The sequence below is a fragment of the Erythrolamprus reginae genome, chromosome Z (assembly GCF_031021105.1).
Source record: "Erythrolamprus reginae isolate rEryReg1 chromosome Z, rEryReg1.hap1, whole genome shotgun sequence".
Lineage (NCBI taxonomy): Eukaryota > Metazoa > Chordata > Lepidosauria > Squamata > Dipsadidae > Erythrolamprus > Erythrolamprus reginae.
Window position 1 is genome coordinate 97868716 of NC_091963.1, and position 13103 is coordinate 97881818.

Sequence of the window (13103 nt, forward strand, 5' to 3'; positions counted from 1 at the left end):
TGAAGAGGTAGTTGACTATGAGTTTTCTTAGGATGAGGGTCTCCGCCGACAAGTCTCTATTCCCAACTTGTTTAAGACTTTGTTTTTTTCAAGGCCAAAACCATGGCAAATATGGGAATAGGCAGTGGTTTGTCTGACGCATCTACAATTCCTCTGGACCCAAGTGTGCTCATTTTTACCGAGCCGGTCACTGCTCAGTAGGCGATTCCTTCTCCCAAGCTTTCTATAGACATTAGACAAAGGCTGTGGAACCAGCCTGGCTCCATTACTGCCCCCAATGGGATGGACAGGAAGTAGTACATTGTGGATCAGGAACTGCAGAAGATATAAGACCCTCCAGGAACATGGAAAAGAGCTATTTTCTACCTATTTGAACCATTGGGGAGCAGTAATAAATACCGAGACCTGTCATGTATTTTTCTCCTAGGAACACAGGGTCAGCATGAGGGACATGGTGGTTCGTATCAAGTTCCTATGGCTAGTGTCATTGATCCTTCTCAGTTGTTAGGGGAAATGATCTCATGCCTGGCAGTCGTGCCTTAGGCATGATTACATTCCTGGGCCCTGCAATGGCTCCTGCTGCCAAGTCAACGAGCAGGAACCAGCAGTTCTAACATGTATCAGGGTTCTGCAGAATGTACTCCAATCACTGGACTGTTGGTCATCAGCAGCATTGGAGCAAGGGTGTCCAGGGAACCTACCTGTATGGTTGTAACCTCGGATGCCAGCCTTTTCTATTAGGGAGCCCACTTGAGCTCCCGGGTGACCCAGGGACAGTGGTCCTTGGTGGAACGTTGCAACAATACTAACTGGTTGGAGTTAAGAGTGGCACATCTGGCACTACGCTGCTTTCAGGAGGCACTCTCGGGTCATCACGTTTTATTGGGGGGGGGTTTTGGTTTTTTTTAAAATATACTTTATTTACATATATAATAAAAAGGAAATAAGGGAAGGTAAGGCGAGGAAGAAAAACTGGGGTAGGACGGAAGAAGGGAAATGGGGGGATACAAAGTCAAACATTTATGGTAACACATTGTAATATATATAAGTTATCATGCATATATTTCCTAGAAGGAATATAATACAGTGATCCCCCGGGTATTGCGATCCCGATCATTGCGAAACGGCTATATGGCGATTTTTGAACCCGGAAGTAAAAACACCATCTGCGCATGTGCGCCCTTTTTTTCTATGGGCACGCATGCGTAGATGGTGCCGGGCAGATCAGCTGCTGGGCGGCTTCCCTGGGTCTTCCCCCTCTTGCTGGCGGGAGGGCGAAGCCCCCCCCCAGCACCTGCTCGCCCGCCGTTCGCCCGCCGTTCGCCCGGCTCACCCGCCCTTCGCCCGGGTTGGGGGCTCGGGGGTTGCTGGAAAGCCCACCCAGGCCAGCTCCGATCTTTTAAAACAGGTGCGCCGCTTCTCCGCTGACTCCTGGCGAACTTCCCCGCTTTAGGAGTCAGCGGAGAAGCGGCGCGCCTGTTTTAAAAGATCGGAGCCGGCCTGGGGGGGCTTTCCAGCAACCCCCGAGCCCGGGTTGGGGGCTCGGGGGTTGCTGGAAAGCCCGCCCAGGCCGGCTCCGGTCTTTTAAAACAGGCGCGCCGCTTCTCCGCTGACTCCTGGCGAACTTCCCCGCTTTAGGAGTCAGCGGAGAAGCCGCGCGCCTGTTTTAAAAGATCGGAGCCGGCCTGGGCGGGCGAGGAAGAGACAGAAAGGGGGCGAAATTGCGTTTTTGGTTGCTTGCTAATAACGGGCAGTTCACCTTCAACTCGTTCCTCCTTCCAAAAAACCAGAGCTGCCCTTCGGCTAGCGTGAGGCTGTATTTGCACAGCGAGCTAGAAACGAAGCCCTCAAGAGTTTGAAGCACGTGAGATACCAGCCTCTCTTACTGACAACTGCAGAACGTGGGCGTGGGCGGCGGGGAAACCCCAATCTTCGGCTCCTTGCTGCTGGGAAGTAAAAACACCATCTGCGCATGAGCAGATGGTGTTTTTACTTCCGCAGCGCTACTTCGCGAAAACCCGCTCATTGCGGGGGGTCCTGGAACGGAACCCTCGCAATGATCGGGGGATCACTGTATTTCTTAGTTTCTTAATCGTTATATGTATACATTAAATCATATTTTTAACAAAAATGTTATATTTCCTAATGACTATAAACGTACAGTAAGTAGCAAGTAAATAAGGAAAATGAAAAGTTGTTTGTTTTTTTTAAATTATAGTGGTAAGGGAAGAGGAGGGAAAAGAAAAGAGAAGGGGAGAAAAGAAAAATCTGCGTTTAGCGCAGACGTTTTTAGGGACGACTTTTGTCTGGAAGTAGTATGGGGAGTATATGAATAATATGATAAGTAGGTATAGGAGTTAGTTATGTTGGTGAAAGTTGTTAGTATTATAATGTATATATTAAGTTGGTTGAAAGACAGATAAAAAGAGATAGGGTATGAATTTTATTGCAAATTTAATTGGTTTTTGGTGCTCAATTTTTAAATTGGTTTGAAGTTGATTTAAGTGCTCGAAAGTGCATTTAGTCGTTTAGTGGAATAAAGATTTTACAATAAGTAATTTTTTTTTTTTTTTGAGAAACCCATTTATACCAATTTTCCCATATTTCATAGTATTCTGAATCTTTATTATTTTGTGCTTCCATTGCTGTTTTAGACATTTCAGCGCATTCTATGATTTTTGCAATTATTACGAAAAAAGAAGGTATTTGATCACATTTCCAAAGGGAGGCATACGATATTCTAGCTGCTGTTATAATTTGTAAGATGAGATATTTTTGTGCTTTAGTAAGGTTTTGCCTAAATATGCCTAAAAGGTAAAGCTCAGGTTTAAGTGGCAATTTAATTGACATGACTTGGTCAATTAGATTTTGAATTGTTGTCCAATATTTTTGTGCAAGTGGGCATGTCCACCATGTGTGGTAATATGTTCCCGGTTTAGTTTTGCATTTCCAACAAGTCGGTGAAAAGTTGGGGAACATTTTGGATATTCTTGCTGGGGGCAAATGCCATCGATAAAACATTTTCATTTGGTTCTCTTTATAAGACATTGCCGTTGTCATTTTGTAGTTTAATGTCCATGTTTTCTCTCACTCGATTAGGTTAATCGTATACCCAAAATTCTGAGCCCAGGCTATCATGCAACATTTCACTTGTTCTTCAGGATTTTCTTGTATTAGTAAATAATTATATAGTTTTCAAATCATTTTTGTAGAGGGGCCAAAAAGAATCATGTCTATTACATTGTCATTTTGGAATCCAAATTGTTTTTTGTGTTGCTCGTATTTTAATTTAATTTGTAAGTATGTTAGCCAATCTATGTTAATTCCTTGGTCGTTCAATTGTTGTTTGGGTATGAGAGCATCTTATTTGTCGAGTAACTGTTGGTATCTCAAAATTTTGGTGTGGGAGAAAAGGTTAGGAAAAATTAGTAATTCATTGGGAGATATCCATTTTGATATCGAAGTATAGTAATTTTTTTTTATAGTAAACCAAATTGTTATTAGAGTTTTACGCAAGTAATGATTTTTAAAGTATTTGGGTATTTTGTGATAATCTGTTGTTAAAAAAGCGTGCCACCCAGCAAGAAGATCGAAACCTTCTAGAGTTAGGAGTCTTGTATTTTTGAGAGTGATCCAATCTTTTATCATTGTTAGGATTGTGGCTTGGTAGTAAATATAGAAATCCGGAAGTCCAAGTCCGCCCCTGGATCGATGATCCTGAAGGTTTTTCAGTTTTATTCTGTCCTTCTTCTTTGCCCAAATAAATTTCTTTATTTGTTTGTGCAAAGTGTTAAAGAAAGATTACTTCAGATTTATTGGGGCAACTTGAAATAGATAGAGAAACCTTGGAAGAATGTTTGATTTTATAGCAAATATTTTCCCCATAATGGATAAATTTAGTTTCGACCATCTATTGAAATCTTGTTGTATTTTTTTAAGAAGTCGTTCATAATTATCCTTTTTAATCGTAGCATAATTTGAGGTCATCCAAATTCCTAAGTATTTAATTTTTTTTTGTAGTTTTAATTCTAATTAGTTCTTCCAAGGAAAGTATATCTTTTGGTATCATGTTTTTTGTCAAAATTTGAGTTTTGTTCTTATTAATTTGCAGACCAGATATTTCACCAAATTTATGTATTTCATCAAATAGAATGGGTGCTGTTTGTATGGGATCTTGTAAGATAAATACAATGTCGTCCGCAAAGGCCTGTAATTTGTAATGTTCTTTCTTAATCGTGATACCGTGAATTTGTGGGTTGTTTCTTATAGTTTTCAGAAATGTTTCTATGGCCAGAATAAAAATGAGTGGAGCCAGGGGGCACCCTTGGCGCACACCTTTGGTTATAGAGATTGTGTCTGTGATATCGTTATTGAAAAGGATTTTGACCGATTGAGTAGTATAAATGGTTTTAATTAAATTGAGAAATTTGGGGCCGAAATTCATGTATTCAATTTGATTTATAAGGTAATGTCGAAAGCTTTTTTAAGATCCATGAATATTAGTGCAATTGTTTTATCATAGTTTTTATCGTAATATTCCAAGGTATTCAGTATGATTCTTGTATTTGTAGAGATGTTTCTTGCCGGTAGGAATCCGTTTTGGTCGGGGTGAATAATTTTGTTTAATATATTTTTTAGCCTGTCCGCGATTATAGATGTAAATATTTTATAGTCAGTATTGAGTAGTGCGATTGGTCTATAATTCTCCAGAAGGTGTCTATTTTGGGTATCCTTGGGGATAAGAGTTATGTAGGTTTCAGACCAGGACCTAGGTAATTTTGCATGTAGGAGTGCGTTATTATAAATGTCTAGAAGTATAGGTGCCATTGTATCGATATGGTATTTATAAAATTCGGATGGGATTCCGTCTGGTCCTGGGGTTTTATTGGTTTTTTGTTTATTTATTGCAGCCTCAATATCTGAGATGGAGATTGACTTGTTCAGGAGTGTTCTTTGATCATCTGTTATCATGGTTTTTTGTTCATTTGTTTGTAAATATTTCAATAGTAAATCGGCATCCAGATTTGAGGCTTTATAGAGTTGTTGGTAATAATTTTGGATAATTTGTTTTTTATCGGAGTTAGTCGTTTTTAAGTGTCCGGAGGGGTCAGCTAAAGAATCTATGTTTCTATCAGATTTTTGGTGGGCTAGCTTGAGTGATAGCCAGCGTCCTGGTTTGTTGGCGAATTCGAAGTGTGTTTGTTTTGCGTTCTTAATTTTTTGGGCGATGTGTTGTTGTGTTATTAGATTTATTTCATGTTTAATCGTTTTTGTTTCTAATAGTTTTATTGTTGATGCATGTAAATCAGCAGAGAGGAAACTGTTCCAAGAACCTAATAAGTGAGGCAGGGTCCTTGGATCTATCAATAGAGAGGCATTTGTTATCCCTGTGGGCAGAAGACATATCCAGGATCTCCAACACACAGGTGGACTGGTTGAGCAGGACAACCATAGATCAGCCTGAATGGTGTCTGCATCCAGAATTATATCGGCAACTAAAACCCTTGTGTGAACCTTTTTGCCAGCCCATCAAACACACAACTTACGAAGTTCTTTGCATGGTTTTGGCCACCTGGTGTGGGGGGGACCAATGCCTTTCGCTGCCCTTGGCCTCCCAGGCTTTTATATGCCTTTCCTCTGATCCCCCTCATTCTGAGGATCATCAGAAAGATCCTGTTAGAGGAGGTGGATGTTTTCCTAATGATGCCTCACTGGCCCAGGTTTGTGGTCCTGGTGAGTTTATCCATATCTTGTCCCTGGAAGATTGCCCAGGATAGGCTCTCCTTCAGCCAAGGGCTTGTGCAACATCCAGAGACCCAATGGCTTCAGTTAGCCATTTGGTACTTCAAAGGGAGATCCTACAGAGAGACCATTTCTCTGCTGAGTAATTTTGATTATCCAGGCTTCTCGGCGAGACTCGACTAACAAAATATGCAACCTGGTCCAGTGTTCCCTCTAATTTTTTGGGACTGGGCGGCACAGAAATAATAATAAAATTTCCCTCTCGGCTTCTGGGCAGGTTTGGAAAACTCTGAGTTGATGATGATTTTTAAGTGAGCAATTGCTCACTGCTCAGCTTAGAGGGAACGATGACCTGGTCCACCTTTTGCGCTGGTGCACAAAGGAGGAACTGGTTTCCACGTTGCCATCAGTTCCAAATGTCTTAGACTTTTTTCAGGAGGGCCTTGATAAAGGATTGTCAGCTAATACCCTCCGCAGACAAGTGGCTGCTCTAGCCATTATCCTGGGTGGTGCTTAGTTTTTTAAAGGGGTTGCTAACTTGCCAAGGTACATAATACCCTACCTGAAACCTGTCCCTAATCCCACATGCCCTTATGTTTTCCCTGTTCGAGCTGTTAGGGTCTACCAGCCTCAGACTACTGACCTTTACAGTAAGGTGGCCTTTCTCGTAGCTACCACATCACCTAGGAGAATTTCCAGGTTGGCGGCCCTCTCCATGCAGGCAGACTTGTGTGTCTTTCATTCCAACAGAGGTGTCCTCAGACTGTATCCAACATTCATGCCCAATTTCACAGAGCACAGGAGGTTATCTTACTAGATTTCTACCAAATCCCAGACACCCTCAAGAGCGGAGATGACATACATTAGATGTCTGCAAAGCCCCTCTGAATATATCAATAGAACAGCTACTATCTGGAGAACTGAATCCTTATTTGTGCCATTTCAACCAACTTCCGTGGGCAAGAAAGTGATGCCTTTTACCACTGGGTGCTGGATCAAGGCATGTATTGCATTGGCCTATGAGTATCAGGCCAGACCTTCTTCCGGGCCACATCATGGCCATTCAATCAAAAGCTGCTTGGGACATGCAGGCATAAATTTGAGACATCTATTGTGAATACCTGAGAAGACTTTATAATGTTATGGGGTTTCTTACATGCCTTTGGTACTGGGTAACTGAAATCAATGCAAAGCCCAAGGAAATCAGAAGATAATGAACACCTCTTGGAATGAAATATAATAACCAAAGTTAGAAAACTAGTCTCAAGTCATGGATAATCATCTAAAACAGTGTTTCCCAACCTTTTTTGAGTCGCGGCACATTATTCATATTTTCAAAATCCCGGGGAACACTGAAAGGGGGGGGCGGGGCGGGGGGGAGGGCTAAAGAAAAGTTTGGACAAAAAAACCCTCTCTCTTCCTCCCTTTCGCTCTATTTCTCCCTCTTTCTCTTTTCCTTCCTTCCCTTCTTTCTCTCTCTCCATCCCTCTTTCTTTCTTTCTCTCTTTTTTGCTCTCTTTCTCTCTCCCTCCTTCCCTTCCTCTATGTCTTTCTCTCTCCTTTGCTCTCTCTCTCTCTCTGTCTCTCTTGCTATCTCTTTCTTGCTTTTCTCTCTCTCTTGCTCTCTCTCTCTCTTTCACTGTCTTGCTATATGTCTCTTTCTTTCTCTTTGCCTCTCTTGCTATCTCTCTTTCTTTCTCTTTCTCTCTTTCTCTCTCTCTGTCTCTCTTGCTATGTCTCTCTTTCTTTCTCTTTCTCTCTCTCTCTGTGCCTCTTGCTAAGTCTCTCTTTTTCTCTTGCTATGTCTCTCTTTCTTTTTCTCTCTCTCTGCCTCTCTTGCTATGTCTCTCTTTCTCTGCCTCTCTTTCTTGCTCTGTCTCTCTCTCTCTGCCTCTCTTGCTATGTCTCTCTTTCTCTCTCTCTCTTTCTCTGCCTCTCTTTCTTGCTCTGTCTCTTTCTCTGCCTCTCTTGCTATGTCTCTCTTTCTCTCTCTCTCTGCCTCTCTTATATGTCTCTCTTTCTTTCTCTCTCTCAGCTGACTGCAAGCGGGAGCCCTGACGGCGGCAGCTGGACGTGCTGCTGGACACCGTATATGCCAGGCCCGCAGCGCCAGCATGTACGACGTCTAGCAGCACGTCCAACCGCCACCGTCAGGGCTCCCGCTTGCAGTCAGCTGAGAGAGAGAGAGAGAGCGCTCCCTCTCGCCGCCGCCATCTCCCCACGACTGCCTGCGGCCACTGCGGCCGCCCCCGCCCCCCGCTCCCATCGCCAGTGCCCTCCCACCGGGCCACAAAGGAAACTTGCCGTCGACGCAGGAGAAGCTCCAGCTGGGCGGGGCGCTGCCGGGACTTCCGTCTTGGGGCTCCCGCTCGCAGCTGTCAACCGGCTCCTGCTCGATGCCGCGGTTTTTGGCGCTCTCCTGCTGGGTCCCAAAGAAGGAAGGCGGGGAAAAGGCGCGAAGAATAAAGCTCTCCTTCTTCCTGCCTTCCTTCTTTGGCGCCCAGCAGGAGAGCGCCGAAAACCGCGGCATCGAGCAGGAGGCGGAGGACAGCTGCGAGCGGGAGCCCCAAGACGGAAGTACCGGCAGCGCCCCGCCCAGCTGGAGCTTAGCGGCACACCTGGCCATGTCTCGCGGCACACCGGTGTGCCGCGGCACACCGGTTGGGAAACGCTGATCTAAAACATACAGTATATCTAAGCGTACCCAAGAATGATTGAAAAGCAAACTTTGGATTGTCCTGATCTGAATCAAATAGAACATGGAAAAAGCTGAAGCTTACGATTAGGAAAAGGAACTCATGAAACATAAGATTAGTGGGACAGGGTTCCTCAAGAAGAGTTTTGACTATAGAGAAGTATAGAAGACTTATTCATAACTACAGAAAGTGCCTGATTACAATTATTGCCTGAAAAGGATATCTATAAAATACCAATAATTGTGTCCATTTTCATTTTATATTCATACATTGAAAGCAAAATATCTGTTGCATGGCCAATGAATATGATCAGTTTTGCAACAAATTGGGAAATGGAAAGGTAGCGTCTACATACATTTGGTAGCATCTGTACTTATACAGTATTAATTTTTAATGAAATGGTCTCAGCTATTGAGAATACTGTATACAATTATTAGTTCACTACTGGTTTTTTAAAAAAAAATTCTGTCGGGAATATATACATTCTGTTTTGAAATTTAAAGAATGAAACTTATCAATCCTGTAAAACTATTAACTGCTGATTTTATGTGCAGGAATGTATGGAGGTCAGCTGTATCTGCAGTCATCCGTTAGAATTTCTGAAAAATTCTCTACTAACCCTAAAGCTTTGGAATCCAGAAATGATAATGCTGTTATGCATTTGCCTATGATCAAGTGGAAGCCTTTGATTCGTAAGTAACTTATCAGATTTTTAATTTTTTTCAAAAATGAAGGATGGAGTATAATTTTTGATAAAAAATTATGAATGATGTTTAGCGGTTGGAAAATTTCTTTATGGTTTTTAAGATATCACATTACATACTGAAACATTGATGTATCTCATAGTTTACTAACTTTATAAAAGTAACATTTGGACATCCCTCTGCTATTATGTGTAGCACTATGCTATAGAACAGTGATGGCAAACCTTTAGACACTGAGTGGTCAAATTCCAACCATGTGCATGCACAGATGAAAGGCATATGTGCAAACATGAATGCATGCATGTGCTGACATGCACACCTGCACCTGCAGATATGCACACATGTATAGCAGAGACCCAAAGACAGACTGGCCTTGGAAGGTGGGGCATCTCAACATGAGTAGCATGCACCTTTTTTCCCAAGAAAGCTCACCTTTCTTTTGTGAGCTTCTGTTTCATTGTTTATAGGGAAACAGAAGCTCACAAAGGAAATGCTACAGAGATCTGACCTGGGGCGATGGCACATGTACCCACAAAGGACTGCATGTCACCCCTGGCACGCATGCCACAGGTTTGCCATCACGGTTATAGTGCTATCAGGAAAAAAAGCAATACTGTTTTCTATTGATAAAAACTATAATAATATTTTTTTAATATTCTTTCAGTAATAAGTATGGTTCAACTTTTTTCTGAACAAATTGCCTTGATAAATATATTGGAATTTGCATTTGGAAGCTTGTATATGAGATATAATGATGACATCAACAATATATGAATTCCATATCATATACCATATGATTAATCATCCAATAATTCATTTAATATTATTAATATTAACATAGAATTATGGGTTTTATAACACATTAAAAACAGATATTGTGGCATAGTTGTGTACATTCTCAAAATTTTTGGATAGTTAAAATATTAACAACTTGTTAATATTTTCCAACTCTTTGTGATCCTTTATAACAGACAAAAATGTTTTCTAAAAGATAACTTCAATTCTTATAATGGTTTTGAAAAGTGCATAAATAAGAATATAAAAAAGAGATAATTTTAATCTTAATCCTTATTGAATTAATATTGATAAAACTTAAAATTGTTCTAAGAGTAGTTATAAAAAGTGTGCTTTCTTTTTAGATTCTCCATCAAGAACACCAGTGCTGGTAGGATCTGATGAATTTGATAAATGTCTCAGCAATGACAAGTTTTCTCATGAAGAATATAGCAATGGTGCTCTGTCAGTTCTGCAATATCCATATGGTATGTGAATTGTGCTTTATTTTTAACTATTGCTTCAAAAGATTGTTGCATTTACATTAGGATCTATGCTTTCATTAATTTAAACAAAACCACAATACTGATACTTCTGTAGAATTGTTATTGGCCTATTTGGTAAACTATGTTTTTAGATAAATTAATGATGTTTTATATTCACTAAATAACTTGGAATAGGGAGATTTGTTTCAAAAGAACACTGGCTTTAGGATAATGTCCAAAAGAAGACAAAAATATTTTAGCAAAGAAAACCAAAACAAAATACAATGAAAAATCTTTTATAATGTAGACCTTTCCTGTCTTGTCTACATAAAATTGCCAACATCAGGTGAGATTATTTGGAACTTGCCCCCTCCTTTTTTCTACCTGAGTGTCCACATAATTAAAATCAATTCCTATCCTATATATATATATATAATATATATATGCTTGGTTAAACATACTTCTCAAAATTATACTTAAAAAAAGGTTTTTCAAATTGATTAAAGTAAGGCATCCCATTTACAGAATTAATTGACCTATCTCTGTATAACAATCATCTCTCTCACATACCAGCCATAATTATACAGAAGTGGGCAGGTATATACATATAAATTCATGCATGCTTTCCAGCTGTATTCCAAGAGAAATAGTAAAACGGGGAAAATAAGATTGTGATTGGAAAAAGAAAAATTGATAGTTTTACTGAGAAATAAAGAGAAAAGAATTTTAAAAAATCCTAGATGGATGTGAAGCAAGAGAAAGAAATAATTGGGTGCAGGAAAAAAAATATTAAAAAAAATTCTAAGAAAAAAGTTCTCCAAGAAACAACCCTTTCTGAGGTAATCTTCAAAAGATCCTGATGAATAGCAATGATATTTACTACATTTGCACCTCCTACTCATTGTTTATAACAACAATTTTTAATTAAAAAAAAACTTTAGAGGACCACACAACATGGGTTTTGTAATATTGTTTTTGACAAATAGTGTGGAATCAGATTTAGTTATCACCTTCCCAGCTGCTTTTTACATGACATAGGTATATAAAATAGGTAGTAGTAAAACATTACTCGGTATTCCTAAAGCAGGATAAGTTTGAAGAAACTAAGTAAGAATGTAAAAAAATTACCTTATTTTTTGGAGTATAAGATGCACCTTTTTACCACCCAAAAGAGGGTGAAAACCTGGGTGCATCTTATACATCAAATGTAGTCCCACCCAGCTACCCCAACCCTTTGGTCTCTGCCTACCAGCAATTTACTCCTCACAGTAAACAGCAGGCAAGCCATGCTAAAATGTTGCATGGAGGCAAATTGCTGAAGGGATCAGATCATGCTGAAACTGGCTGTTTGTTTTTTGCTGCAAGGAGGTAGGTCAATAACTATAAATGCCTATACAATGTTCAAATTATCAGACTTATTTTTTAAAGACCGCTTTATTATTAACTTAACAAAATGAAGAAGCTTTTTAAAATAAATGCTTGAAGAGGCCCAGTGTTATTGTATCTTCTTTTAAATAGCAGAGAATACTTCCAGAAAGCCACATCAATTTTAAAGATCTATAAAACTATAATCTGAAATGTAACAGTGTCCTGTTTAGTATTAAGATAAAGCAGCTAAATCTTCTCTTACTCATGTTTGGAATAGATCTATTTAAATAATTGGCAGGAATTAGTGTGATTACATTTAAGAAAACATTCTGGCATTAATATACTGCCATAATATACATTTCTCCAATTCTTTGCTATTTCTATGGGATAGTCACACATGCACAGAAATACACAGCCTTTGTTTGCTCTTTGGTAAATTACTGAGAGGCAGAAGTCTTTTTTCCTTGTTTTCCTCCCCCCAAACTAAAGTGTGTCTTATACTCTGAAAAAAAGTATGCACAATCATATGTTTGTTTGTTTGTTTGGACTTGTACGGCGCCCCTCTCCGTGGACTCGAGGCGGCTCACAACATACTGTATACCAAAATACATAACAATAGTTTGTCCAATTAACATGCTAAAAAAAAAAGAATTCTTAAAATTCTAATTTAAAACATTCATTCACATTCACAATAATCATGCTAACATTTGTTGGGCAGGGGAAGGTCTAATGTCCCCAGGCCTGACAGCAAAGATGTGCTTTTAGATTCTTTCGGAAGGCAAGGAGGGTGGGAGCAGTGCGAATCTCCAGGGGGAGCTGATTCCAGAGGGCCAGGGGGCCCCACAGAAAAGGCTCTTCCTCTACAATTTAAATTTACAATTTAAACCCACTAAAATTGGATAGTTAAACAAAAAAGAGAGAGAAAAGTGGCCAGGTTATATTTCATGCAAAATGTTTATTTTAACTGCCAGAAAAGTATTTCTATGTAGCCCGTGTGAAGCTGAGGTAAAATTATCCATTCTCCCAGTTAGGTTATTTTATCCTTTCAAAGATCCTTATAAAACAGAAGACAAGATAATGTTCTTAATTTATGTTCAACTCTTTTGTTCATAATGGATGGTAACTGTCATTATGCAGCAACGCTGGAGGAAAAAAAATCTAATATTTCCTATATCTCCAATAATATCTATTCCCAATGTTCAGTTTTGGACATCTCACATTCCAGCTTGAGTACTATGTTGAGGTTCTCCAAAGTGTGGCTCTGTTGGGATACTGCAGAATGTGGCAAATAATATGATTTAAATGGGTTTTAGAAAAAAATTAAAGATATTCAC

The 13103-nt window shown here is 39.8% G+C and overlaps 1 protein-coding gene across 2 annotated transcripts in view; it reads left to right on the forward strand.

Annotated features, from left to right (window-relative positions):
- EIF2AK3 (eukaryotic translation initiation factor 2 alpha kinase 3) overlaps positions 1 to 13103 on the forward strand; it is a 55350-nt gene that overhangs the window by 24340 nt on the left and 17907 nt on the right. For both annotated transcript variants that reach the window (XM_070729547.1, XM_070729548.1), the window contains 2 exons: positions 8993 to 9130; positions 10282 to 10404. In XM_070729547.1, the coding sequence (XP_070585648.1) occupies positions 8993 to 9130; positions 10282 to 10404 (261 nt within the window). The remainder of the gene's footprint in view (positions 1 to 8992; positions 9131 to 10281; positions 10405 to 13103) is intronic.